The 26,966-nt window shown below is 43.6% G+C and overlaps 1 protein-coding gene and 1 long non-coding RNA gene across 3 annotated transcripts in view; one reads left to right on the top strand and one right to left on the bottom strand.

The window, feature by feature from the left end:
* Positions 1 to 12,613: 12,613 nt before the first annotated feature.
* On the bottom strand, positions 12,614 to 25,755 carry LOC130290805 (uncharacterized). 2 transcript variants are annotated; one of them, XR_008847700.1, is made up of 5 exons: positions 25,630 to 25,755; positions 24,622 to 24,686; positions 18,969 to 19,167; positions 15,686 to 15,757; positions 12,614 to 12,754 (listed from the first exon to the last, which is right to left on the bottom strand). It is a non-coding gene; the product is annotated as an uncharacterized LOC130290805 (long non-coding RNA). The 2 variants fall into 2 exon arrangements; XR_008847699.1 differs by lacking the exon at positions 18,969 to 19,167.
* The window catches only part of STEEP1 (STING1 ER exit protein 1), a 38,808-nt gene continuing 37,514 nt past the window's right edge, over positions 25,673 to 26,966 (top strand). The window contains exon 1 of the mRNA XM_056538892.1: positions 25,673 to 25,880. Within this exon, the coding sequence (XP_056394867.1) occupies positions 25,757 to 25,880 (124 nt within the window). The 5' untranslated portion in view covers positions 25,673 to 25,756. The remainder of the gene's footprint in view (positions 25,881 to 26,966) is intronic.

Genomic DNA, 26,966 nt, shown 5'->3' with positions numbered 1-26,966 from the left:
ACACATAGGAAGGATTTGTAAAAAGCTGAGCATCACCGTCAGCATCATCCAGTGATCAGGCAGACACATCCTCTATTAGTATCCACATCAGCTAACACTGGCTGATGCTTATGGAGACTCTCCTCTTTGATGATGCTTAGCTGTTGGCACTGCTCAGTTTGTTTCCAATCCTATGTTAGTCTCCCCCCCCCCCACACATACACACAGTTTGCCAAGGGCAGAATTATCAATCATCAATATTCTATTTACTATCATTATTATTATTATTATTATTAATAATAATAATAATAATAATAATAATACTAATAAAGTTTGGCTTTTGTGGCCATCCATTTGCCATTTATCCTCTCTGCCATTAGGATGCGAAGGCTGAGAGGATAATTGATTGTTTTGTTCATTCAACCACTTCCTGCCAAAAAAACGTCACCGCATCATGATACTGTCACCACCAGCCAGTTGGCTTCATGCCGTTTATGCCAAATGCAGACTTGAGCCATTTGTGTGGGATAGTAGGAAACAGGACATGTCAATCCAGATGACATTCGGTCATGTGTTAAAGACCCATTGATGCTTTACGACACTTGTATGTGATGATGCGGGGCCGTCAGGGGCATCCTTGTTGTTTTTCAGCTATTAAACCCCAGTCGACAAGCCACATGGTTATTGTGGAAATTTGCCTTATTTGCTCACTTTTGTGTGGCTTGTTTAGTGTGTCCATTGTGGTACGTCATTGCCGAAATAACTAATATGCCACCTCACAATCAACTGCATGTGGCCTGCCACTGTGTGATCTGTCGAAACAATGTTCGTGGTTGGTACACTCTTGATATCGTGATTTAAAAACAGCAAACAAAAGCAACAATTTCAGAAATGCTGAAACCTCCAGGCCCCAACAAGTTTCTCGAGCTCAAATACACTTAAATGGACACTGTCAGGGACATGTGAAAAGTTTTAATCGGTCTGGGTCTCACTGCTGAGTATTGGTATGATCAGGAGACTGAGCCCAGAGAAATGTACAGCATCGTTGTTCACTACACAGGTAATAGAGATTTTTTTCTTGCTGCTCCATAGAATTATAATGGAGCAGCAAGACAAAAATCGCTACAAGTTTGGGAGTGATCAGCAATGCCAAGCACTCGTCCTGGCTCATTCTCCTGTTTGTATGGGTCTCAGCTTTGAGACCCAGACCAATTAAAAACTTTTGACATGTCCCTGTTATATGCAAAAATGTTGTCACAGTGACACTGCTATAAGGTGGGGGTGTCAACACATTATCTCACAGCTGATTGTTATAGGACCACCATGTAATATCATGTTTTTGGTCACAAGATGTCTGACACCAGTCATTTCACCAGACAGTGATCCTTCAGGGTATATACAGTATCTATGTCAAAGAAAACATCACTGTGCATCATTACCAACAATATTGACAATATGGATAAAAACTCTTAATCAGGTTGGATTGATCTTACATCAAAAGAGCAGACACTTAATTGACAGCTAATGATATACCAAGTGCTAAATTATACTCAGCATAATTTTGTTTTTGCAACAGTTAATACTAGGACGGCCTACTACCCAGGCAAAAGGAGCTTCGCTTATGCATGCTAAAATTACCCTTTAACTTACTCAAAATTTTAATTCAACCTGACAGCAGGTGAGACACAATCTGAAATAAAGGGAAGTGGTTGGGCGCAGCATTTGTTCACTTGTTCTTTGCCTGTGTGAAATAGCTACCACAAGGACCTCCATTACAATGATATAGTTCTGCCTTCCATCAAAAGCAAATAAAATTTTTCCATCATTCCCGTTTACTCTACAAATGACAGAGAGCAGTTCACTGCAATTTGTAGACTATAAATGTGATATACACCCTGAGCAGATATAACCCCCAACTGCACAAACAGATTTCACATTCACCTTAAAGCAAGTGGATCTGTGTGCTCTCAAATGCCAATGCTAAATTTCACTTTTGGTCTGTCCCTGCATTTAGTGGAGAGATTTACCTAGTTCCACAGAGACAGAATGCAGGAACAAGCAGCTATGCTCAGATTACATACAATGGATTTTGTAAGAAGACAGGGATATGCTGCACAAGTAGAATTCAGTCAAACTAAGACATGTCCAGAAAATATATAAGATGGTACCATTGTGCATTCCACATTACATTAAGGGAAACATCTTCTCAAGTTGGGAGGCTCTTCTAAAAGGTTATTGGACATGTTCTCTTTTTTTTTCCATGTGCAATAATACAAAATTTAAGAACTACATCAAGTACAATACTTATCCATCCCCCCTCCACCCCCTTCTCTGCCCCACCTCCTTGCCTGGCACTACTACCTTTCCCTAAGAACTATTAAAGATTATATTTCCTTAATTCCTCCATTCTTTCCATTCCTTAAACACCTTTTCTTTCTTCCTACCTTGGTAAGCTAGTTCTTTAAATTTTTTTTACCCTATTAACCAGGGTATACCATTCTTTTACCGATGGGGCAGCAGGGTTTATCCAGTTTCTTAATATCACAATTCTTGCTAATCCTATTAGCTTGAGCACCATTCCCTTTTTTATTAACTTTTATTCTATTTAAAGGGGTACTCCGGTGGAAATGTTTTTTTTTTTTTTTAAATCAACTGATGCCAGAAAGTTAAACAGATTTGTAAATTACTTCTATTAAAAAATCTTTATCCTTCCAGTACTTGTGCTCTCTGCTGACACCTGATGCCCGTATCAGGAGAAAATCCTCATAGCAAACCTATGTTACTGTGGACAGTTCCTGACACGGACGGAGGTGTCAGCAGAGAGCACTGTGGACAAGACAAAAAAAAATTCAAAAAGCAAAGAATTTCCTCTGTGACATACAGCTGCTAATAAGTAGTTGAAGAATAAAGATTTTTAATATAAGTAATTTACAAATTTGTTAAACTTTCTGGCACTAGTTCATTTAAATGGGCACTGTCCCCCAAATTTTTTTTTGATATGTTGTAGTACTTATGTACTACAACATATCTCTAATATACTTTTATTTTTATTTTTTTCATTAAAATGGTTTAATTTACATTTAAAAACTGGCCACTAAGGATCTCCCTCCTAGTGGCAGGCTGCAGCCTGGCGTGACGTCATGCTTGAATTCGGACCGATGCCGGCCGGGCATCGGTCCGAATTCAGTCATGCTGCGCTCGCTGCCTGCCTGTCAATCAGACAGGTGGGAGCGAGTGCTTTGAAAGAAGAGGATGTGCGCAGGCTCCCTGGCCTTGCACGCCGGCCCTAGCTTCCAGGGACAGGTAAAATACTATGCAAAGCTGCTGCTAAGCAGCAGCTCCACTGTGACTGTTCTTTTGCCGGGGGGGGGGGGGGGGGGGGGTGGGGGGGGTGGTAGAGGAGTGATTTGAGCGGCGCGGCCGGGGGGGGGGGTTGCGGGCTGTGCGGCGGGGAGCGGGATGTGCTGCTATCACAGATACAGTGTTCTCCTATACAGTATGCCTCCTGCCTCCAGTTGTTTCCCCACTACAACTCCCAGCATGCCCTGACAGCCAATAGATGTCAGGGCAAGCTGGGAGTTGTAGTGGGAAAACAGCTGGAGGTACACTGAATAGGTGAACTAAGGGCGGAAGTGTGCCCCCCCCCCCAGCAGACATCAGTGATGTTGTTCCTGCTGATGAAGTCTGCCTGATAGTAAGCAAACTACCAGGCAGACAAAAGGCATTTTTAATATGTAAAAAATAATAATTAAAGGCAGGGAGGGGGTTAGGGATAGATGGGCAATAGTCAGGGACAGAAAAAAGAAAAAAAAAAAAGGATGGTGGAAGCTACCCTTTAAGAAAAAAAAGTTTTCCACTAGAGTACCCCTTTAACCCCAGGATTGCAGTTTTCCCATCAAATTGAATTATTACCTTTAAATCCCTCTCTATTTTTTCATATATTCCTTTCCAAAACTGTTGAATTTTTTGGCATTCCCAAAACATATGTAATAAATCGGCTTCAACACTTTTACATTTTGGACATGTGGCCTCTTGTCTATTACCCATCTGGTTTAATACTTTTGGTGAATAGTGGAGACGGTGTATAATTTTGAAATACGATATGATTAGAGTTAACAGACGCCCTGAAAATAGTTTTCCACTCTTCTTCTTTAATTTCCCCTAAATCTCTGTTCCATTTTGCTTTACATTTTATTATCTGTGCTCCACTCCTTCAATTGACTAACATTTTATACATTTTCCCCACCACCTTTTCCTTACTTTTATTTCTAGCTTGAAGGCATTCCTAATTTGCCAATAACCAAACACTTCTACTTCCTTTAACCTAAATTCCTGTTTTAATTTACTCCTGTTACGCCTAGCGCTCCGGGCCCCCGCTCCTCCCCGGAGCGCTCACGGCGTCTTTCTCCCTGCAGCTCCCCGGTCAGTCCCGCTGACCGGGAGCGCTGCTCTGTCATGGCCGTTGGGGATGCGATTCGCACAGCGGGACGCGCCCGCTCGCGAATCGCATCCCAGGTCACTTACCCGTTCCCGTCCCCTGCTGTCATGTGCTGGCGCGCGCGGCTCCGCTCTCTAGGGCGCGCGCGCGCCAGCTCCCTGAGACTTAAAGGGCCAGTGCACCAATGATTGGTGCCTGGCCCAATTAGCTTAATTGGCTCCCACCTGCTCCCTGGCTATATCTGGTCTCCTCCCTTGCACTCCCTTGCCGGATCTTGTTGCCCTTGTGCCTAGTGAAAGCGTTTTGTGTGTTTAAAGCCTGTGTACCAGAACTTCTGCTATCTCCCCTGACTACGAACCTTGCCGCCTGCCCCCGACCTTCTGCTACGTCCGACTTTGCTTCTGCCTACTCCCTTGTACCTCGCCTATCTTCAGCAGTCAGAGAGGTGAGCCGTTGCTAGTGGATACGACCTGGTCACTACCGCCGCAGCAAGACCATCCCGCTTTGCGGCGGGCTCTGGTGAAAACCTGTAGTGGCTTAGAACCGGTCCACTAGCGCGGTCCTCGCCATCCCTCTCTGGCACAGAGGATCCACTACCTGCCAGCCGGCATCGTGACAGTAGATCCGGCCATGGATCCCGCTGAAGTTCCTCTGCCAGTTGTCGCTGACCTACCTACGCTGGTCGCCCAGCAAGCTCGTCAGATTGCCCAACAAGATCACCAGCTGTCGTACTTGACCACCATGACACAGCAACTCCAGTCACAACTACAGCAAGTACAGTCACAGCTACAGCAGCAACAACCATCTCCTCCGCCAGCTCCTGCACCCCTTCTGCAGCGAGTGGCCACTCCTAGCCTCCGCCTGTCCTTGCCGGACAAATTTAATGGGGACTCTAAGTTTTGCCGTGGCTTTCTTTCGCAATGTTCCCTGCACTTGGAGATGATGTCGGACCAGTTTCCTACTGAAAGGTCTAAGGTGGCTTTCGTAGTCAGCCTTCTGTCTGGAAAAGCCCTGTCATGGGCCACACCGCTCTGGGACCGCAATGACCCCGTCACTGCCTCTGTACACTCCTTCTTCTCGGAAATTCGAAGTGTCTTTGAGGAACCTGCCCGAGCCTCTTCTGCTGAGACTGCCCTGCTGAACCTGGTCCAGGGTAATTCCTCCGTTGGCGAGTACGCCATACAATTCCGTACTCTTGCTTCTGAACTATCCTGGAATAATGAGGCTCTCTGCGCGACCTTTAAAAAAGGCCTATCCAGCAACATTAAAGATGTTCTGGCCGCACGAGAGACTCCTGCTAACCTGCATGAACTCATTCATCTAGCCACTCGCATTGACATGCGTTTTTCTGAGAGGCATCAAGAGCTCCGCCAGGAAAAAGACTTAGATCTCTGGACACCTCTCCCACAGTCTCCACTGCAATCTGCGCCTAGGCCTCCCGCCGAGGAGGCCATGCAAGTGGATCGGTCTCGCCTGACCCTGGAAGAGAGGAATCGCCGTAAGGAAGAGAACCTTTGTCTGTACTGTGCCAGTACTGAACATTTTTTGGTGGATTGCCCAATCCGTCCTCCACGTCTGGGAAACGCACGCTCGCACCCAGCTCTCGTGGGTGTGGCGTCTCTTGATGCTAAGTCGGCTTCTCCACGTCTCACGGTGCCTGTTCGGATTTCTACTTCAGCCAGCTCTCCCCTCTCAGCCGTGGCCTGCCTGGACTCTGGAGCTTCTGGGAATTTTATTCGGGAGTCCTTAGTGAATACATTCCGCATTCCGGTGACCCGTCTTGTCAAGCCACTCCACATTTCCGCGGTCAACGGAGCCAGGTTGGATTGCACCGTGCGTTACCGCACGGAGCCCCTCCTAATGTGCATCGGACCTCATCACGAGGAAATTGTATTTTTTGTCCTTCCTAATTGCACTTCTGAAGTTCTCCTTGGACTACCCTGGCTTCAACACCATTCCCCAACCCTGGATTGGTCCACTGGGGAGATCAAGAGTTGGGGTCCCTCTTGTTCCAAGGACTGCCTTCTACCGGTTCCCAGTACTCCCTGCCGTGACCCTGTGGTTCCTCCTGTATCCGGTCCCCCTAAGGTCATTAAGGACTCTGCCTGCCACAGGAAATGCCTCTCCCCCCCTCCCAGTCCCATCAGGCAAGCCTCTGTGTCCCCTCATGGCCCTCGTCCTGGTGTCACACTGCCCCGTGCCAGGTCTCGCCCTCTGCCCTCTCTCCCCATTCCTACTCCTGCTGTTCTGCCTGCCGTTGAGGAATCCCTCCATCCTTTCCCGGTGTCCTCATCCCAGGGGAGGCAGTTACCGGACAAAGAGAAGGGGAGACCTAAGGGGGGGGGTACTGTTACGCCTAGCGCTCCGGGCCCCCGCTCCTCCCCGGAGCGCTCACGGCGTCTTTCTCCCTGCAGCTCCCCGGTCAGTCCCGCTGACCGGGAGCGCTGCTCTGTCATGGCCGTTGGGGATGCGATTCGCACAGCGGGACGCGCCCGCTCGCGAATCGCATCCCAGGTCACTTACCCGTTCCCGTCCCCTGCTGTCATGTGCTGGCGCGCGCGGCTCCGCTCTCTAGGGCGCGCGCGCGCCAGCTCCCTGAGACTTAAAGGGCCAGTGCACCAATGATTGGTGCCTGGCCCAATTAGCTTAATTGGCTCCCACCTGCTCCCTGGCTATATCTGGTCTCCTCCCTTGCACTCCCTTGCCGGATCTTGTTGCCCTTGTGCCTAGTGAAAGCGTTTTGTGTGTTTAAAGCCTGTGTACCAGAACTTCTGCTATCTCCCCTGACTACGAACCTTGCCGCCTGCCCCCGACCTTCTGCTACGTCCGACTTTGCTTCTGCCTACTCCCTTGTACCTCGCCTATCTTCAGCAGTCAGAGAGGTGAGCCGTTGCTAGTGGATACGACCTGGTCACTACCGCCGCAGCAAGACCATCCCGCTTTGCGGCGGGCTCTGGTGAAAACCTGTAGTGGCTTAGAACCGGTCCACTAGCGCGGTCCTCGCCATCCCTCTCTGGCACAGAGGATCCACTACCTGCCAGCCGGCATCGTGACAACTCCATTCCTTTAATTTCCCCTCTTCCATAATTTGGTACATCTTTTTAATACCCTTGCTACCCCAATCTATAAATTTAGTGATTTTTGAAAATTCCATAAAATTTGTGATATTCCAGACTGGTGTGAATATAAAACTCCCTTCTACCTTCAATAATTTCCTTATTCTATTCCATACTTTATCAAGTGTGTATATACCCGGACAAAGCTTCAGCTCCTTCTCTCCTAGATTTCCACTTGCTAGAATTTCAAACAAATCTCCCCCCCCCCCCAATTCCTTTTCACTTCAACTATCCCCTTATTGTGTCCTCCTCTTGTGATATATAAGTTATCTGTGCAGAAATATAGTATAAATAGAAATTAAGGAGCCCTATTCCTCCATTTTCTATTGGGGGTTCAAATTACAATTTTTTATATGGACCTGTTTCCGGCCCCATATCAAAACATATATTTTCTTTTCTAGTTTCCAAAAAAACTTAATCCCAATCCAGATGGGGGGCACCCTGAGATCTATCCACCATATATAACCCCATTTTATTCCATATCCTACATTTACTTCCTATCTTCTCTACTAATGGGTTGAAATTTAACTTACCAAAATTCTTAAATATTTTTGGATATCATAACCCCAGGTATTAAAAATTTTCCCTAGGCCCCAGTATTTTTTACTTTACCTATTTTCTTCTTTATTTGATATTCTGATGGTAACAGACTTGTCCCAATTTATTTTGAAACCCGAGTATTGACCAAACTCTTCCACGTCCTGGATTACAATTGGTACATTCTTAATCGGGTTGTTGACAAATAAGACCACGTCATCAGCATATAGAAGAATTTTTTCCCTTTCCTTCCTAACTCCAAAACCCTTGAATTTACTGTTCTCCTTTATACCTATCGCCAGGGGTTCTACGAATAATGCGAATAGCATAGGGGAAAGGGAACACCCCTGCCTAGTTCCTCTGCTTAACCGGAAACTGACTGTTAATTTTCCATTGATATCTATTCTAGCAGTGGGATTGCTATATATAGTTTGAACACCTCTTATAAAAATTTCTTCCATTCTAAACTCTTCTAGTACCTTGAAAAGAATTCCCCATTCCACCCTGTTAAACGCTTTATTAGCCTCAAGGGACAGGATGGAATGGGGCCACCCTCCCTCCGTCTGCATATTCAGAAAAAGTTGTTGGACATTACCAAACAGCCTCCTCCTTGGCAAAACCCCTTCTGTTCTTCCCCTATCACTTTTCCCATTAATTTCCCAAGTCTCCTAGCCCAAATTTTAGAAACATTTTTATTGTCTGTATTTAACAGAGAAATTGGTCGGAAAGAATTCATGTCCCTACTCTCCTTTCCTCTCTTAGGTATCAAAATTATTATTGCATCTAGCATCGAAGGAGACAACCTTCCTAGTTTCAAGGATTCATGAAATACCTCTAAGAGGCAAGGCAGAAGCGGATCACTGAATTTTCTATATATTTCGAATACCAGTCCATCAGACCCCGGGGCAGAATTCCCTGAGATACATACTCCTCAAAACTTCATGTACTTCTTCCAAGTCAATCTTCTCATTTAAATTCCTTCTTTCCTCGTCCTCCACTTTTGTGATCCTTATTTTCTGCAGATATTTTTTTTATCCTATCCTGATTTCCTTCCCCCTCAGATGTGTATACATTTTGATAAAATTCCATTGCCACTTCCCCTATCTCTTTATCTCCCTGCACCCACTGACGCTGCTCATCATAGATACTCTTTATTAGCCTACTTTCTCTCTGATTTTTATCAATGCCTACTAACAATTTATTTGTCTTGCCTTCTCCCCCCCCCCCGTGCCTTCTCTAGATCTTCCCCGATTTTACTGTCATTTGTTCTGTTATATTGCTGTTCTATCTCCTTAATATTCTTTATTAAATCTTCTTCCTTCTTCTTTTATGCTCTTTCTAAATCTGGAAATGTTCCTATAAAGGCATCCCCTTAAGAAAGCCTTTAAGGCATCCCAAACTACATGTATATTTGTAGTACCTTTATTTAATGGCCCAAATTCCACTATCTCTTCTTTAATCCATTGAATTACATCTTCAATTTCTAGCCAATGAAGATTAATATAACATTTTTTGTTCACTATTTCTTTACTACCTTGATGTTTAACTACGCATACTTCCATTGCATGGTCCGAGACACTTTTAGGTTCATAACTCATTTTACTTATAGTTTGCAAGCACTCTTATTTGTTAGTATTACATCTATCCTTGATGCTGAGTTATAGGTTTTACTAAAGCAGGAAAAAATGTCCTGCTCTAGGTGCAGAAATCTCCATACATCTTTAAAACCAGCTTCTTCGAAAAATGTTTGCTAAAGGTGTGCCTCCCCTTGCCACTTCTTTACCCCTTCGATCCTTCTTTGCATCAATGACTTTGTTGAGATCCCCAGCCACGTAAAGATCTCAAAAGTTTTTGTTAAGCCTCTAGATTAAACAGGGTAATATACAGTATATTAATGCTAGGATGACGAGGATCTCCTTCCATTTTGTGTGAATGAAGACAAATCTTCCTCTACTATCACTTTTTGAACTATAAATTTCTATATTGACTTTTTCATGAATCAGCACTAAGACCCCTGATGATTAGGATGAGTGTAAAAATATGAAAATTTATTTTACTGTTTCCTTAGTGAGGTGTGTCTCTACTAGACAAATTATTGCAGGCAAAGTTACTAATTCTGTCAAAGATTGAGACCCTTTTCCCCCTCTCTTTAACCCCTCTAACATTCCATACTAGCAATCTACCTACTTTTTCCCCACTGCAAGACCCTTTCATGCACTTAATAAAGAGCTTTCACCTCTGTTCCCTAGTCTTACTTTTAGTGCCAGGCTAACCCCTCCCCCTCTAACCCCTCCCCCCGTCCTGGATTGAGATTTCCAAACTCCCTCCCCTTTACACTTTCTCCTAACCCCCAACCCCCTCCTCCTCCTCCAAACCACCATAAAGTCCCTGAGGGTCCATCCACTTAGTAACTTCTTCAGAGGAAAAAAAACACATTTACTCTTTATAAATTCTCCTCACTCGGGCTGGAAACAAAAAAAAAAAAAAATAGAATATCGGTTTGCCCGCTGTGATCCAATCAGCTCGTTCCACCATGAACCATTCTGATAAATTTTCTATTCCTACTAGATTTTTAATCCAATTAGTGCAAAATGTGAGCGGGTCAGCACCTTGTTCTCCTTCTAGAAGACCTATTATCCGTACAATAGCTCTCCTTGATCCATCTTCTAAATCATTAATCTTTTCTCTTAACTATTTGCTCTCTTTATTAGTCTCTTCTTGTGATTTAATCATTGTTGTTACTTTATTGTCTAGTTGTGGTAAAGCTTTCTCTATCTCCTCCACTCTTTCTTTAACTTTCTTTAGGTCATCTCGAATGAGCATTATATCTGTGCTGAACCCTCCAACTTGAGTGGATAACTCCTCCAGTGCTTTATTACTCTTTTGTACTTCACTCAAGATGGTAGTCAACATTTGTGCATTGATTTCTCCTCTCTCTCCCTACTCTGGCAGCCCTTCCACCTGTAAAACCGAGTACAGTTAAATCTCCCTTAGGGGACACCTCCCAATAAGGGACATCTCCCAATAGCGGACAGTTTTTAATCCCCCGGCAGAGTCCCATAAGGCTTAATGTATTTACAAAGAAAGAAAAAGCCTCGGCACAGGTGCGTCTGACCACGGGTGTATTCTCAAGGAACGTAGGAACACTGTAGATGCAAATCCCGGTGGTGCTCTGACTTTTGTAGAATCAACCAAGTCACAATCCAAAGAAAGAAAGAATAAGTCGTCGACTCACCATTAAGTTGCTTCACGTTTCTTCTTTTATTGAAGGAACATACTCACATATACAAGACAGGGGGAGAGGACTGCAAGCAGGGACGAGAGGGGGGGGGGGGGGTACTGCTCAACAGGTGACGGGATCCGTTTCTCATGGTAATCGTGCTTCTTCTGGCCACCCTCCGAATAGGGGACATTCCCAATAGTGGACGTGGACACACCCAATAGGGGACAAAACACTCCCAATAGGGGACAACCAGGCTTATGTGCCAACCCTACCTTGTACATAGGCCCTCTGTCAGGGGGTACAGTCAATACCCCAGTAAGGGGCCCAGACTCCAGGGGGCCAGGCCCCCTGCAGCCGCCCCAGCACAGAAGTAGAAGGCCACTGTTTAAACAGTGGTCTCATGCTTCTGTACGTCCGCCAGCCACATCATTCACCCCCCTCCTTCACTGATATCCCCCGTGCCACTTTATTTCCTGTGTCAAATCAACCCCCCCTTATTACCCCCTGTGCCACATCCTTTCCTCTTGATCGCCCCCTGTGCTGTTTCAGTCCCCCTTTATCCCCCTGTGCCACCTCATAAAGAGGGGGGTGATGAGTTTACACAGAGGGTAATAAAGGGGGAATGAAATGGCACAGGGGGATCAAGGAAAAACTATGTGGTACAGGGGGTGAGGGGGATAATTTGGCACAAGGCATAAGGTGGCACAGGGTATAAAGGGGGGATGAAAGGATATGGGGAAAGGATAAGGGGAGATTAAACGGCAGTGGAAGATTGTACTGTAATATTGCTATTTATCATATTTTATAGGTAATTACACTCTGGAGTGAGTACAGGACAGTATTCAGTAATTTAGAAAGCTTTTTGAGCATTTTTTCCAATAGGGGACATCTCTCAATAGCGGACACTTTTTTATTCCCCGTGAGTGTCCGCTATTGGGAGATTCTACTGTATATAGATCCTTCATTTAGACTTATGGCTCCCTCTGTGATCGCTTGTCTATTTGTTCTAGTCTTTATAGAGTCTTTTGAGTGTCTCTGCAGTGGTTTAGGCTTATTTGGCATTTTAATTATCAATTGTGTTTTCCTTAAACCCACCTACAAAGAGCATATATACTTAAAAAATCTCCACTGATGTTAATTCCTCCTCAATAAAGTCCTTTTAACGGCCCAGGGCGGTCACTTACATACTCTCCTCAGGTGCCTCAGTCACAAGTGGGCCAGGGGGGGCATGACTATTCCAATGCGCCACAGTCTTTCCCACCATTTCAAATGTGAAGACCGCTTTTCAGTGCGCCCTCTGTAAATATACATATGTTACCTCTTTGAATTTCTTTATTTCCGTTAAGCATTACATATTATTTTTACTCATACCATCATTTATGCAGTCACCTACATATTCCTCTGAGTACACCGCTGCTAAGGAGGAGGAGGGAGATGGACAGCTTTCCTTCACTTCACCACCTGTGGACATACATATTCCTTATCAGATGACTATACGCTTCACAGTTATGCTTTACGACAGTTTGTTCCAGTAGTCGCATTCCCAAAATCTCCCAGCATATTAATTCTGGCACTAGAAAAGACCCTAAAAGCCCCCTCTCTGCACCCCCTCCACTTTCAAGTCCATTCACTTCTGTGTCTCTGCATTTCCCGGGCTTATTTTAAAGTCTGGGTCCCAGCAGGCTCAGGGCTCTGTACTCTCGCCCCTTGCCATTAATTTCATAATAAAATTAACACTCCGGACACATCTTTATCAGTGAGATAGAAGTACATTAATTACATACTGCATTGCTTAGATACACCCATTTTATGTGTATGGGTCACTTTACTGGTTTTTAATTTATTCTATAGATTCACAGCACTTCTTATTATTATCCGGTGATTTCTCTCGCCAGCCGACTGATTGCTTGTCTCCCCTGCGTCCCCATAGTTCTCTCCAACAGACCCGGTCCCGCGCTCTCTCACAGCACTGACTGCCTGTCTGTACCGGATGTCTCCGCTCTGCTGCAAGAGAAACTCCCAAGCAGCATTGCGGGGCTTACGTACTTCCTGTTTGTCCGGCTCCACCTTCCACCCAATGCACATTAGTAAGTTTGGTTGGTAGGTAGACAGAGCCCATGTAACACCTGGGTACACACACATAACAGCACCAGCCAGGGATTGTATAACTCGATGTGCCCTATCTATACACTTATACCATTACCCTCTCATAATCTTTACACTTGAATATCTGAGGTACAAAAAGATGCTTTATAATTCTATTGATCCAGAATGCCTGCTCAGCAAATATTTCCTATGTGCAGTCTCTCTTATTGTGGTTGTCACTACTAGGACTAGGCTAGAGAACACTGAGATAAAATGTGGTGGATTTTTTTTTTTTTTCTGGTTATATTTAGCTCATATTTGGCTCATCGTTCTCTTTTATATTGTCTGTTTACATTTTTAGGCTCCAGAGTCAATTCCCCTGCTGCCTACATGTCACAGTTTTTGTTTATACTGTATCTATTGGCATGGGATTCCTCTGGAATTTCCGGATTTTTTTATTCCAATGAAAAGCACTTTCATGCAGAAGACCTCACACGTGTATAGTACGTGATGTGAGACAACTTTAATTAAGTAATTAGTATACAAATTGTATAGCCTTGGTATTGCCCTGTGATATATCTTACCAGCTAAAATCCATTATTCTAACCATTATCCCCTTCCTGACCAGACACCACTTTGTTTTTTTTACTACATGCAATTTGGAAAGATAAATGTATTAAAAACAAAATTTGTGATACATCCGACTTTATTTTTATGCCATTTTTTTGTAATATTAAATTTTTTGTGATATCAGGAGGGAAGTAAAACACTAACACAATAAGGAGGTACATGGTCAAAGGAAGAGAGAAATTTGCACATAAATATACCAGAACTGAGAGTGGCATAAATCGCTTGTCAAACTCTTAGTCAAAAGGTCACCAATCTGTTCTTATACTGATGACAGCAGTGGTTTATGTAAACAAGATGGGTGGGACAAATTTCAAGAGGCTATACTCAGAAGCTCTAAAATTTTGGGCATGGCCATTAGAGAACAAGATAGATCTTAAAGCCCAGATTTTACCCGGGCATAACAACGTGATAGCAGACTCCCTATTCCAGACAAAAACTAACCCTAACTACAGTTAGCCTCACAGCCCAGAAATTTCTAGCGATAACCCTGAAATTCAGAATAGGGGAGATAGACTTGTTTGCATTCAACACAACAGCCAAAACTCAAAAGTTTTTGGAGACAGTCTGGTCTCAGAAAGTTGGAAAATAGATGCTCCATCCTTTCTGTGAAAGGACTTGCAGAATCTGTATGCTTTCCCTCCCCCTACACTAATGGTCAAGCCATTAAAGAAGATACAGATGAACAAATATCTCAAATAGTCCTAATGTATCCTGTCTGACTATCCAGACCCTGGTTTCCGAAACTTCCCAGGATAATAATAGAAAAAAAGATACCCCTTGGAATGACATTTAAGTTTTTCCAGGGCTCGAGGAATTTATTACTACAACTTCCATAGTTAATGTAAATTGCAGCCTTGCAGCACCCAACTCAACTGTTGACCCTGAAATGACAAAGTAAAAAGGTACTGACATTGTGAGTTCAATGGCCCAAAGAGGAATGTATTAGTTAGGTAAATCCCACTGAAACAGGTTGCATTAGGTGGTATAGAGACCAGCAAAGGGTGTGGATTGGAGACCAATGGAATGCTGCTTGTGTCACTATGGGTATAAACCCTCCACAAACATGCAAAGATAGAAAATTATGGCAGCTCACACTACAGTATATAAAGCACTTCCCCAATAGTCAAACATGTTTAGGGGTTTATTCACTAAACAGTTAGAAAAAAATTGAAACTCATTTACAGACCAAAAGACAAAAAAGTAATTATTTTACCATTTTTATTTTTTGTTGCTACCATTATCAAGGTCCGATTGAACTGTGATTCCTGAAAGATATAGGCTCAGATGTATCAAACTGTGCCAGAGAAAAACTGAAGAAATTTTCCCCCAGCAACCAATGACAGATCAACTTTCCTTTCCTAATGAGCTCTAGTAAAGTGAAAGCTGAGTTGCGATTGGTTGCTTTGTGAAAAATATTTCCAGTTTTCACACAGTTTGATAAATCTGGGCCATACTTTATACACATGGTTAGACAAACAGATTGGAATTTTTACAGATAAGGCCACTCACCTTCAGCTGTCAAGGGTTTATTCAAAAGTAAATAAAATTTGGCCTCAAACAACATTATCTGGCCCCACATGGTCAGATTACATATAAAAAATACAGCAATAACACAAACAAAAAACCTTGCAGTTTGCAAAAATTTTTCATTTTTGCACTCTTTTTTTTCCTTCTTACCATGTAATAATCCTAACGCTTTCAATTTTTCACGTATAGACTCATATTGGGGCAAAATCATGACCACAAGATCTAAGGTGAAACAAAAAAAATTATTTGTGGGGTGAAATTGGAAAAAAAAATAAAAAAACATGTATAATGATCAAAATTGCTGTTAAAAGAATTCACCCACAGACGGATAGATGTGGCCATGGATTTGCAATGCCCCAGGGTCTGCATCACGTTGACGTAAGTGATGGGTCACTGTGTTATTGACACACAGGTCCCATCATTTGCGCCCTCCGTGTCTGCAGCGAGTTCTCTAAGTGAGCGCTTGATGCCTGCCTGCTTGAAGCACATGTGTAATGCTAGAGGCAGTATGTCGCTGGCAGTATAACGAGAAGGAACAGGCATCAGGAATGATTCCTCGCAAAGGGAACGAGTGCTGGCTCAGAGAACCTGCTGCGGGCACATTGAACCAATGGGGGGGGGGGGGGGCATGCGCTGGGACCTGTGTGTCAATCACACAGCGGGCCCAGAGCATATGTCAATGAAATAGGGGTGGCGGCCCCAGGGCACTGCAACTTTGGGTGACTCCTGTTAAAAGCTATTTTTATGATTATACAAGCTGCTAGAATGGATCCAAAGCTATGTCTTTATTAATGTTGTACACACCTGTTACACACTATTGTTAGGTTAAGGGGGTAAAAATTTCCGACAGTTGTGCTTTAAAATATCCTCTGACCCCCTATTACTTTTACTTTTTTTTCCATAAACAGGACTGGATGAGGGCTCCTTTTTTTTATCTGTAGTTTTAATCTGTACCATTTCTGTTTTGGTGAGACTTTTTCTTCGCTTTTGAATTTTTTTTTATTTTTTTTTTTAATGCCATTTCTCTACTCCTTATTGGAATGGATCAATTTCATTTTAAATATGGGTTTCCCCATCCACTTTAGAACTTATTGATTTATTAAACCAATCTTACAAAAGCGAAAGAGCAATTGCCCAAAATACCAATAGAGTCATTTCTTTAGACCATTTATGGAACCCTTGGCTACAATATACTCATAATGCAGGTAGTTCTACTAGTGTGTAACACAATCTGTTACTGACCCAGCGGCATCCTCTCTCACTCTTTTCCTTCTCTCTGTCTTTCCTTTCTTTCTTCCCTATCTCTTCCTTATCTATTGTTTTGGTTTGATTTATTGCTTATTGCCTTATTAATAAGCTGATAGTGTTACTTCATTGTCCCTGAGTCTGGAGGATCACAGTACCTATTACCTACAGTGTCATTTGAGATGCGTAATACTATGCATATGCTGTGCTTTGAAGTCTTGGGACAGATACAAGTTTGTTCTGATTGTACCAATGTTTTACACACGTTGTAACTGGATGATTTTGCATTTTTGTGCATTGTTAATTTAAGTTTATATGAAAAAAATCAATAAAAAGATTGAAACAGAATTTTTTTTATGGTATATGAAATGATCAAAAATACGCAATTCTGGACTTTGGTATTTTTTTTAACGTATACGCTATTGACCGTGTGATTTCATTAACATCATATTTTAATAGTTCGGACATTTATGCACACGACAATACCATATTGTCACGATTCGGCTTACAGGTTGTGGATCCACTGTGTCAGCGAGGGATTGGCGCGGACCGTGCTGGTGGACCGGTTCTAAGTGGCTACTGGTGTTCACCAGAGCCCGCCACAAAGCGGGATGGTCTTGCTGCGGCGGTAGCAACCAGGTCGTATCCACTAGCAACGGCTCAACCTCGCTGACTGCTGAGAAGGCGTGGGACAGAAGGACTAGGCAGAGGCAAGGTCAGACGTAGCAGAAGGTCGGGGCAGGCGGCAAGGTTCGTAGTCAATATGGATAGCAGGAGATCAGGTAACACAGGCTTGGACAACACTAAACGCTTTCACTGGCACAAGGCAACAAGATCCGGCCAGGGAGTGCAGGGGAAGTGAGGTGATATAGCCAGGGAGCAGGTGGAAGCCAATTAGGCCAGGCACCAATCATTGGTGCACTGGCCCTTTAAGTCTCAGAGAGCTAGCGGGCGTGCCCTAGAGAGCGGAGCCGCGCGCGCCAGCACATGACAGCCGGGGACCGGGACGGGTAAGTGACTTAGGATGCGATTCGCGAGCGGACGCGTCCCGCTGTGCGAATCGCATCCCCGCCGGCAATGTCAGTGCAGCGCTCCCGGTCAGCGGGTCTGACCGGGGCGCTGCAGGGAGAGAGGCGCCGTGAGCGCTCCGGGGAGGAGCAGGGACCCGGAGCGCTCGGCGTAACACATATATGTTTACGATTTATTTTTGAGTACATAATTCAATTTAAAAAATGGGAAAAGAGAGGTGATTCAAACTTTAATTAGAGAAGGGGTTAATTCACATTTATTACATTACAGCCGGATAAGGCACTAAAAAAATACATTACATGCAATCTTCAGATTTCATAAACTGTTCAATGCTGTGCCATAGCATTGATCAGTGTATCAGTGCTCCATTGCTCCAGGCAGCCATGGCTTCCTGGAGCATAGGAGCGCTAAACAAAGGAGAAGACAGCTAGGGACCATCACGCCGTCCTCTCAGCTGAACATTTGACCACCTGCTGAATACCCTGCTCACTGAATTCAATGGACACTTTAAGCCATAGCTCAGCAATGCCCCTTGAGACCCCTATTTTTGGAGCTTGGCAGTTGACCTGTCTATAAAATTCCTCCATCTCTAGCTTTCAAATATTTCTTCAGCAGGCAGGGCCCCGGGAAAGTCCTGGTCATTAATGAGGTTTTAATTTATAAGGCACCTGACAATTTTGTCTTCATACTCATTCTTTATGCATTGTTTTTCCGTTGGTATTTAAGGTATTGGTATTTAATTAGCTTTTTTAGCCCATTAAATTCCCCATAACTTTAAATCAATACCTTTTCTCCTATTTCCAGCTCTGACATGAAACTGCTCCTGAATGTTCCTTACAATTCACTTACCAATACACATTGTAATTCAAATACTATAAAATACAGGTAGGGAGCATCATGGAAGACCCCAAAACTCTAAGATGTTGGCCAACAAACTGTAAACACAAAGTGCTAAAATAAACACAGTGCCTATTATATTGGACAAGATGAGATGTCATTTATAACTTCTCTGGTTCTGTTCAAAAAGTGTTTCATGCATCACAATTAGAGTATATACTTTATATCAGGGTCAAGGATGACAGGGATTTCCATTAGTGAACAAGGCTTTCTGCTTTTCTTTAATCTTTACATCAACTGTGACACACACACATAAATATACCTGCAGAGTGTTCAATGGTGATGACGGTAATGAAAAAGATGTTCTGGCGTGATTCTCCTGGGCATTTAGCTATAGACTAAAAGCATTGCCTCCAGACTTATTAGGGAAGCGTGTGAAGTGACCACTCAGTCCTCAGCCACTAGGGACAGGAGCTAAATAATTTCCGTGGTGCAGAAAAAGCGTCGCTTATTTTTCTGAACTGTGAAAATGATAAAATGATAAAATCCACTGCTCATATGCTGCTAATAACTATGCTATTAAATAATAAAATCACTGAAAACAACTCTCACACCAAAACAGAATTTTTGGTCATGATAAGAATTACCATTATCTATTATTCCTTCAACACATCACAATTTACTGTCATCTGTCAATTACTAATCATCCCTATTACATTTATTATCTGTGATAGATTGGAGCCAAAATATTTTTTTGTAGTGTTTTGATCACTGGGATCTAACACTGAAAACAAGGGTGCCAGACTCTGTTCCAAGCAGAGAAGAGAACGGACATTCTTTGTAACTCAACATAATTGTATCTGCTTTCCTCTCTTTCCAGTCCGTGGAGGCTGTCCTCCAGAGTTTCTCTCCTCTAAATACTATCTGAGCAGCTGTGCAACCTTCTTCCTACTGAGATCTTTAACACTGAGGCTAAGTTTCTACTTGTTTTTTTGTGCTGTGTTTTTTGGGATGAAAAAAAAAAACACATGAAAAAATGCATGAAAAAATGCCAGTGCAATATCCTGCGTCTGGCATTTTTTTTCTTTTTTTCATTTGTGTGGAAATTGCACCTTTGCAGTTTTTTTTTTGGTAGCCAGAATTAGTTGGGTACTAAAAAAATAAAATAAAAAAAATGCAGCAGTGATGAAAAAAAATGTTCTTTTTACATATTAAAAATGCCTTTTTGTCTGCCTGGCAGACTTCCCCAGCAGGCACCACGTCAATGATGACTGCTGAGCCCGACACTTCCACCCGTAGTTCACCTATACAGGGCGCCTCCAGCTGTTTCCCCACTACAACTCCCAGCTTGCCCTGACATCTATTGGCTGTCAGGGCATGCTGGGAGTTGTAGTGGGGAAACAACTGGAGGCATACTGTATAGGTGAACACCGTGATGGCCGCACATGCCGCTCCCGCCGCGCAGCCCGCAACCCCCCTGGCCCCGCTGCGCCGCACAACCCAGTACCCCCCCTCCCCCACGCAAAAGCATTAGCATTCAGAACAGACACAACTGAGATAATTTTACCTGTCGCCGGGAGCTGGCGTGCGAGACCAGGGAGCCTGCGCGCGTCCTCTTCCTTCAAAGCGCTCGCTCCCGCCTGTCTGATTGACAGACGAGAGCGAGCACCGCAGTTAATGAATTCCGACTCGTTGCCAGGCTTCAACGAGTCGAAATTCATTAGTGACATCACTGCCGAATGCATTCGGCCACTAGGAGGGCGACCCCTAGTGGCCGAATTTAAAAGTGATTTTAAACTGTTTTAAAATCACTTTTTTTTTTATTAAAGTATATTAGAGATATGTTGTAGTACTTAAGTACTACAACATATACATTTTTTGATTTCATGACAGTGCCCATTTAAGCCCTCTAATGTCTTTAAAAAACAAAAGCATGTCTTTTTTATGATGCCAACATAAAGAAGACATATTGTATATGTAAATCAACATGTATTTTATTTGGCATGACCACTTTCCTTACATGAAGAGAATTTAAAATGTATAAGAGTGCACATTTTTCAAATTTTCATGAAATTTGCGATTTGTTTCACAAAGAAACGCTGCAGGTACAGAAAAAATGTACCAATATTATAAAGTAGAATATGTCATGAAAATTTTTTCTCAGAATCAGTAGGATAGATAAAAGCATCTTGAGTATTAATGAATAAAGTGACACAGGTCTGATTTGAAGAAGTTGGCTGTGTCCTTAAAGGGGTTATCCAGCTTAGAAAAATGTATCCCCTCTCCAAAGGATAGGGGATATGTGTCAGATCCCCTATCCCCTATCAGTGGCCCTCTGACTTAGTGCTGGGCAGTATGACCAAAAATGTATATCACTGTATTTTTCGAAATTATGGCGGTTTCACTGTATTTAACGGGGGTCCTCAGTATAGTGTCAGGTGGTCGGGGGTCCTCATCATGGTACCTAGGGTCTCGGTCAGGCTGCCCGGTAACTCTCCTCCATGTCTTCGCAGTTCTGCTCGAGTTTTCCGCGCCCGCCTGGAAGTCACATGCCTGCCAGGAGTTGTAGTCCCCTCCCAGTTCCTCACAGTCAGTTCAGTGTGGCTCGGGCTACACTTCTCGGAGACGCTGTGTGGCCGGACGTTTCTCTATGCCATCACAAATTGGAGTTGGTTGCTATGGAAATGTTATTGCTGTATGTGAAAAATTCACATCATAAAGAAAAAACACACCGGTATTCGGTATGAACCGGTATACCGCCCAGCACTACTCCGACTCTCTTTCTGTATGGAGTGGGGGTTGGCACATGCCCTCAATTCATCTCTATGGGAGAGCCGAAGCGCTGTACTTGGGTATCTCTGGCTCTCCCATACAGATGCATAAAGGGGGCTTGTTGACCACCGCACTCCCAGCTCCGTGCAGTAGGAGAGCCCTCCTCCTCCCGCGGTCAGATTCAATGTGATCTGACACTTATCCCATATACTTTGGATAGAGGATACATTTTTCTAAACCAGACTACTCTGTTAAGGAGATACTTGGTAAAACTGTGATTTGTGTGTGTTTTTCCCCTAATATATACTGGTTCCACATAGGGACTAGATAATGCAATCCTGGGGACTGCACAAGTGATCACTGTATCGGAGCCTTTAGCTGCAATCGACCAATGATTTTTAGTGGGTCAAAATGACCCCATGAGCCGACAAATCTATGTTTCCACAGTATGATATATCCCTGTTCAACTGATAATCGCCTTGTGTAGAAGCATCCTTACATAACAAATAGCATTCATGTAATACCGCGTATTATATCTGTAAACTACTAAAAAGCTGCCTATTAGACCCTGCCTCCAGCAGGGCACAAATGGCGAGGTGTACATGGTGTGGGCAAAATTTTTGATCTCAAAATCCAGCAACATCCAGATGCAGTAAGGCATGTGCAATCGCGATGTACAATTTTGTATTTTTTAGAAAGATGGGGTTAAAGGGGTATTCCGGGATTTTTTTTTTTATTTGACTATGCTACAGGGGCTGTAAAGTTAGTGTAGTTCATAATATGGTGTCTGTACCTCTGAGTGACGGTGGTCTTGAAATTCTTCTGTGATTTTGGCCCCAACATTTGTTTTTAACAGCATACAAAATTACTCAGGTCTCGGGTAATCCCAGGTTGCAGGGCAGCGAGAAGTGACATCACTAGTTGGGTGATCAGAGGGAGTCTGTATGCTTTAATGGGTGGAGTGACTGCTGGGTGGGAGAGAGATCATTTTGCAACAGCTGTAGGCACCCTGGTAAGAAAACACTGGTCTTTTGAATGGAATGCCGCTAATTTGTGTTTCAATGGGTGAAGTGACCTCACACTTTCAAACAAGGAAGTATGGGATATGTAGTTTAAAGGAGTACTACGCCCCTAGCATCTTATCCCCTATCCAAAGTATAGGGGATAAGATGTCAGATTGCGGGGTCCCACCGCTGGGGACCCCCGGGACTTCTGCAGAAGTACCCCGCTAGCATTACCGCACAGAGCAAACTCGCTCTGTGCGTAATGACGGCCAATACAGGGGCCGGAGCATCGTGATGTTACGGCTCTGCCCTCTCAATACAAGTCTATGGGAAGGGGCGTGGCGGCCATCACGCCCCCTCCAATAGACTTGCATTAAGGGGGCGGCCCGTGAAGTCATGAGGGGGCGGAGCCGTGACATCACAATGCTCTGGCCCTGTATCGCCGGTCATTACGCACAGAGCGAATTTCCTCTGCTCAGTAATGACAGGTGGGTGTTGCAGCCGAGATCCTGGGGGTCCCCAGTGGCGGGACCCCCACGATCTGACATCTTATCCCCTATATGTGATAGTTGCAGTCATGTATCTCACCAATATTCAGCCGCCAGTCCCGTACTGCGACAGACCAGAAGTAGAGTCCTGCGGCTGTTTGTCCGGGCTGTATGATCCTCTAGGTAACACAGGCTGTGTGTGTGCTGTACGGATTGGGGCTCTGGCAGGAATCCCCGAGCAGATGAAGCCCGCAGCTCAGAGATTCAGCGCTTTCGGTTCAGCTCTCTCAAACACAGACAAAGGATCTCTCCTGGGTCACACAGGCTGCATGCCCAATAAGTGGAATGAAGATTCAGGTGGGGTAGGCGGATCTATTTGATTTAAAGACGGCTTGAGTTGGATTATCAGTGGTTAGGCAGTGCGTCTTTTTAAGTGCTTAATTCAGATCATAAAAACTCTAGACGCGTTTCAGGGGGCTTAATCCGACCCCTTCTTCAGTAGACAAGTTGTAAAGAATACAGCGAATAAGTCTCATTTATATGGTGAGTTCACATTTGGTCCTCATTAGGGTGAATTGAAAGCAACCTGTGGAATGGACTCAAGGAGAATGGATTTTCCAATTTGCAAAGTAGCAAGTAAAACCAGGATTTTTTTAAATATCTATAGCATAAATGAATAGAATAAACAAAAATTGTTTTCACAGCATGAGAAATGCATATGCATTTATAAAGCAAAAGATCAAACTACTGCAGATCATGTTTATGTCACAAACAGAGCAGATAAAATCAGTCATTGTTCACACCAGTGTATTGTAGACTCCTGCACGTCAGTCACTAGATAGTAGAAGACTCCTGTGCAGGTGTCCAAACACACATAAAAGATACTAAGACATATAAATGTAAAATACATTTGAAAATGAAAATACAAATTAAATATAAAATTATATTCTAAAGACGATACCATCAATGCACTGCATGAAAACATGTGGAAATTGAAACAAATTATAATGAAAAAAAAATTAAAATCAATTAAATAAAAATAATGACAAAATAGATAAGAATATAAATGAATAAAAATAAATAAAAAATAAATAGATATAAATATAGAAAATATATAAAAAAATATAAAAATAATAATAGAAAATAAAAATGAAATAGGATACAGTAAAATAAAATAAAATGCAATGATGTTCATTCTTTCAATGTGTTGGGATAGAGGTCTGGTCTAGAATCGGCCACCGCCGCCAGGTGGAAGGGGCCTGTCACGTGCGGTTTCCCGACCGCAGGCAAAAATGTGGTCGCCAACATTTTTGCCTGCGGTCGGGAAACCGCTTACGGCCGAAAAAGCAGCCGACCGGAGGCTGCGGTTCACTCCGGTCGGCTCATAGAAATACATTAACTACGGTTCCCGAATACGGCTGAGTGCGGGCGCCGTGATTAAGCCACGCCCACCCCTCCTCCCAGCCGTATACGGGAACCGTAATGACAAACCGTAGTGTGAAGCCAGCCTTATAATGATTATTGTCTTCATATAGAGCAGTGTTTCCCAAGCGTGGTCCTCAAGTCATGTTTTCAGGATCTCCTTAGTCTTTCACAGGTGATATAACTGTGTTGATGCCTGATGCACTGACCATAATTATATCACCTGTGAAAGACTAAGTAAGTCCTAAAAACAGTTGAATTTGCCTGACTGTCCCATCACTGTATTTACCTGTAAGTTCTGCAATGACTGCACCCGGGAGGCTGATACTAGGGCCTGATTCTGGGGTCTGTATTCTGTAAGGGAGGAGGGGAGGGTTGATACTAGGATATGAATTATAATACTGAGGTTTGTATTACGCAAGTCTGGTCTGGTTTAAAGGGGAACTGAATGAATTTGTCAGACACATCCCTTATTCACAGGGGATAAGTGTTTGATCGCAGGGGGACATTAAAGAGGATGAGGAGTTGTCCATAACAGCCATTAACGTTTTTGTTCAACAATGATAAGCATTTTAAGGTGGTATAGCACGGAACTGAGATTATCAGACACTTATCTCCCCACAATCTCCTGTATGGGTGGCTACTTACCCGGCTACTTACCGGTCCACGTTGTGCTCTGGCCCTCAACTTCCTGTATGAGAGCAAGTGATGTCCAGCCTAAGCTGTGATTACCTGGGGGCTGGAGTGCACCGAGGATGTAAGTAGCCAGGGTCCCGTATAGGAAATTGCAGGGGGTCCTAGCTGTCGGTCCCGGTGGATGGGAAATAAGTGTCTGATAAGTGTTCAGTTACCTGGACTACGCCTTCGCACTGTAATGTCATAACTGTGGGGTCCATACAGTAAGGACAATAAATTGGGAAAATCCCACAACCCCACAAATCCTGCCACAATAAACCACATCCATTATAAGGAACACCTTTTGTTGTCAAAGCCCAAGGGTCCCTGGAATATATTTTCAAAGGTTGGCAACTATTATCTGGGTGCATTTTATTTTTTTATGTCAACGAGTGCTGCAGTTGCCATAGCAACCAATCAGATTGCTTCTTTAATTCTTCCGAGGACTTTTTAGAAATCTAAGAAGCCATATGATTGATTGCTATGGAGATTATATATATATATATATATATATATATATATATAATCCTGCTGGTGTTGGTAGAGGATAACTACATCAAAATAACACATTCAGTTATGTCATAGTGCACTATGTAGGTGGCTAATGTATGACTACACTTACTACATCGTATGTATTCCTGTTGTCCATGTTGGAAGGATCAATAAAGTTATGGTGACGTCATATCACTGCGACTAATGTGAGAGCACTCTATCTTCCCTGCTGCTGATTCGGGAGTTCCTGTTCCGCGATGCCTAAGGTGGTGTCCCGGTCGGTGGTCTGCTCGGACACCCGGGACCGGGAGGAGTATGACGATGGGGAGAAGCCGTTACACGTGTATTACTGCCTGTGCGGTCAGATGGTGCTGGTGCTGGGTGAGTGCTGTCCTGCACGTCTATTATGGCTCTGTAGTTGTCTGTGTACAGGAGCTGGGAGTCCTAGTGCTATATACTGTGTTCCCCTATGTATGCAGACGGTGGCTGTGGGATGGCCGTTCTATGGGGCAGTGTATACCATCCAGGGTGCCCATAGCTCTTGCAAAACTACAACTCCCAGCATACCTTGGGGATTGCAGTTTTGCACTCTATGATCACTGACCACTGGGAATTGGAGAGTTCATGTAACAATGAGGCAGAGAGTCTGGAGCAGTGCTGCTTACCCTTTCTGACATTGGGCATAGAGAGAAATCTATCTATGGCCCAGCGGGCATTGTGTATGGATCCAATTAATGGGACCCATTCATGATACTTGTTCGGCACCTTGGTAGCCTGACCATTATGGGCGAGCAGTTGTATCTCTCCATATCTGCTAGGGGAGCATGAATTATTTTCATAAAGTGAAATACCACCTGCTCCTAGCTGGGCGGCTCTCCTAGGACCAGTTATTTAAAGGGGTTCTCTGGAGAGTAACAAAAATACCTTAATAAAAAATACCAAAAAAAAAAAGTTTTACTAAATACATTATTATTATTTATTTTTGCTGGTTTTGTCTACTGAGGTACTGTATACTTTAAAGATGGCCGCTGTCCATTTACCACACACACAACCTATTCTAACACACAGTGGGAGGTTTGCATCATGGCAGCACAGGGCTGACCTCAGCCGTCCTCCCCGCTGCCTGTCATTAACTAGTATGTTACACTATGATATTGGGATAAAGGTAGGCTCCTGGATGTTGCCTTTATTTATCCTATTATTACATTATATACTATATGCCCCATACTGTGCTGTCTGTTTGTCTCTGACTTTATCCAGTAGTGCAGGACAAATGACGAGAGACATGGTACCAGCAATACTTTTCACTTCTGCCTCGTCTGGGCAACATATTGTTTCTGCATAATGTCTGAGACATAGAGGATACGGTGCATGCTGTCAGGAGACTATATTACCACAATAGCCTACACCTCAGTCTCCTTTACTTCAACCATGTCTAAAGAGGTGTATACGCCTAAAGAGTGACAG

The sequence above is a fragment of the Hyla sarda genome, chromosome 9, assembly GCF_029499605.1.
Source record: "Hyla sarda isolate aHylSar1 chromosome 9, aHylSar1.hap1, whole genome shotgun sequence".
Classification (NCBI taxonomy): domain Eukaryota; kingdom Metazoa; phylum Chordata; class Amphibia; order Anura; family Hylidae; genus Hyla; species Hyla sarda.
Note: the sequence above shows the minus strand (reverse complement) of the source record. Positions and strands in the feature narration are given on the sequence as shown.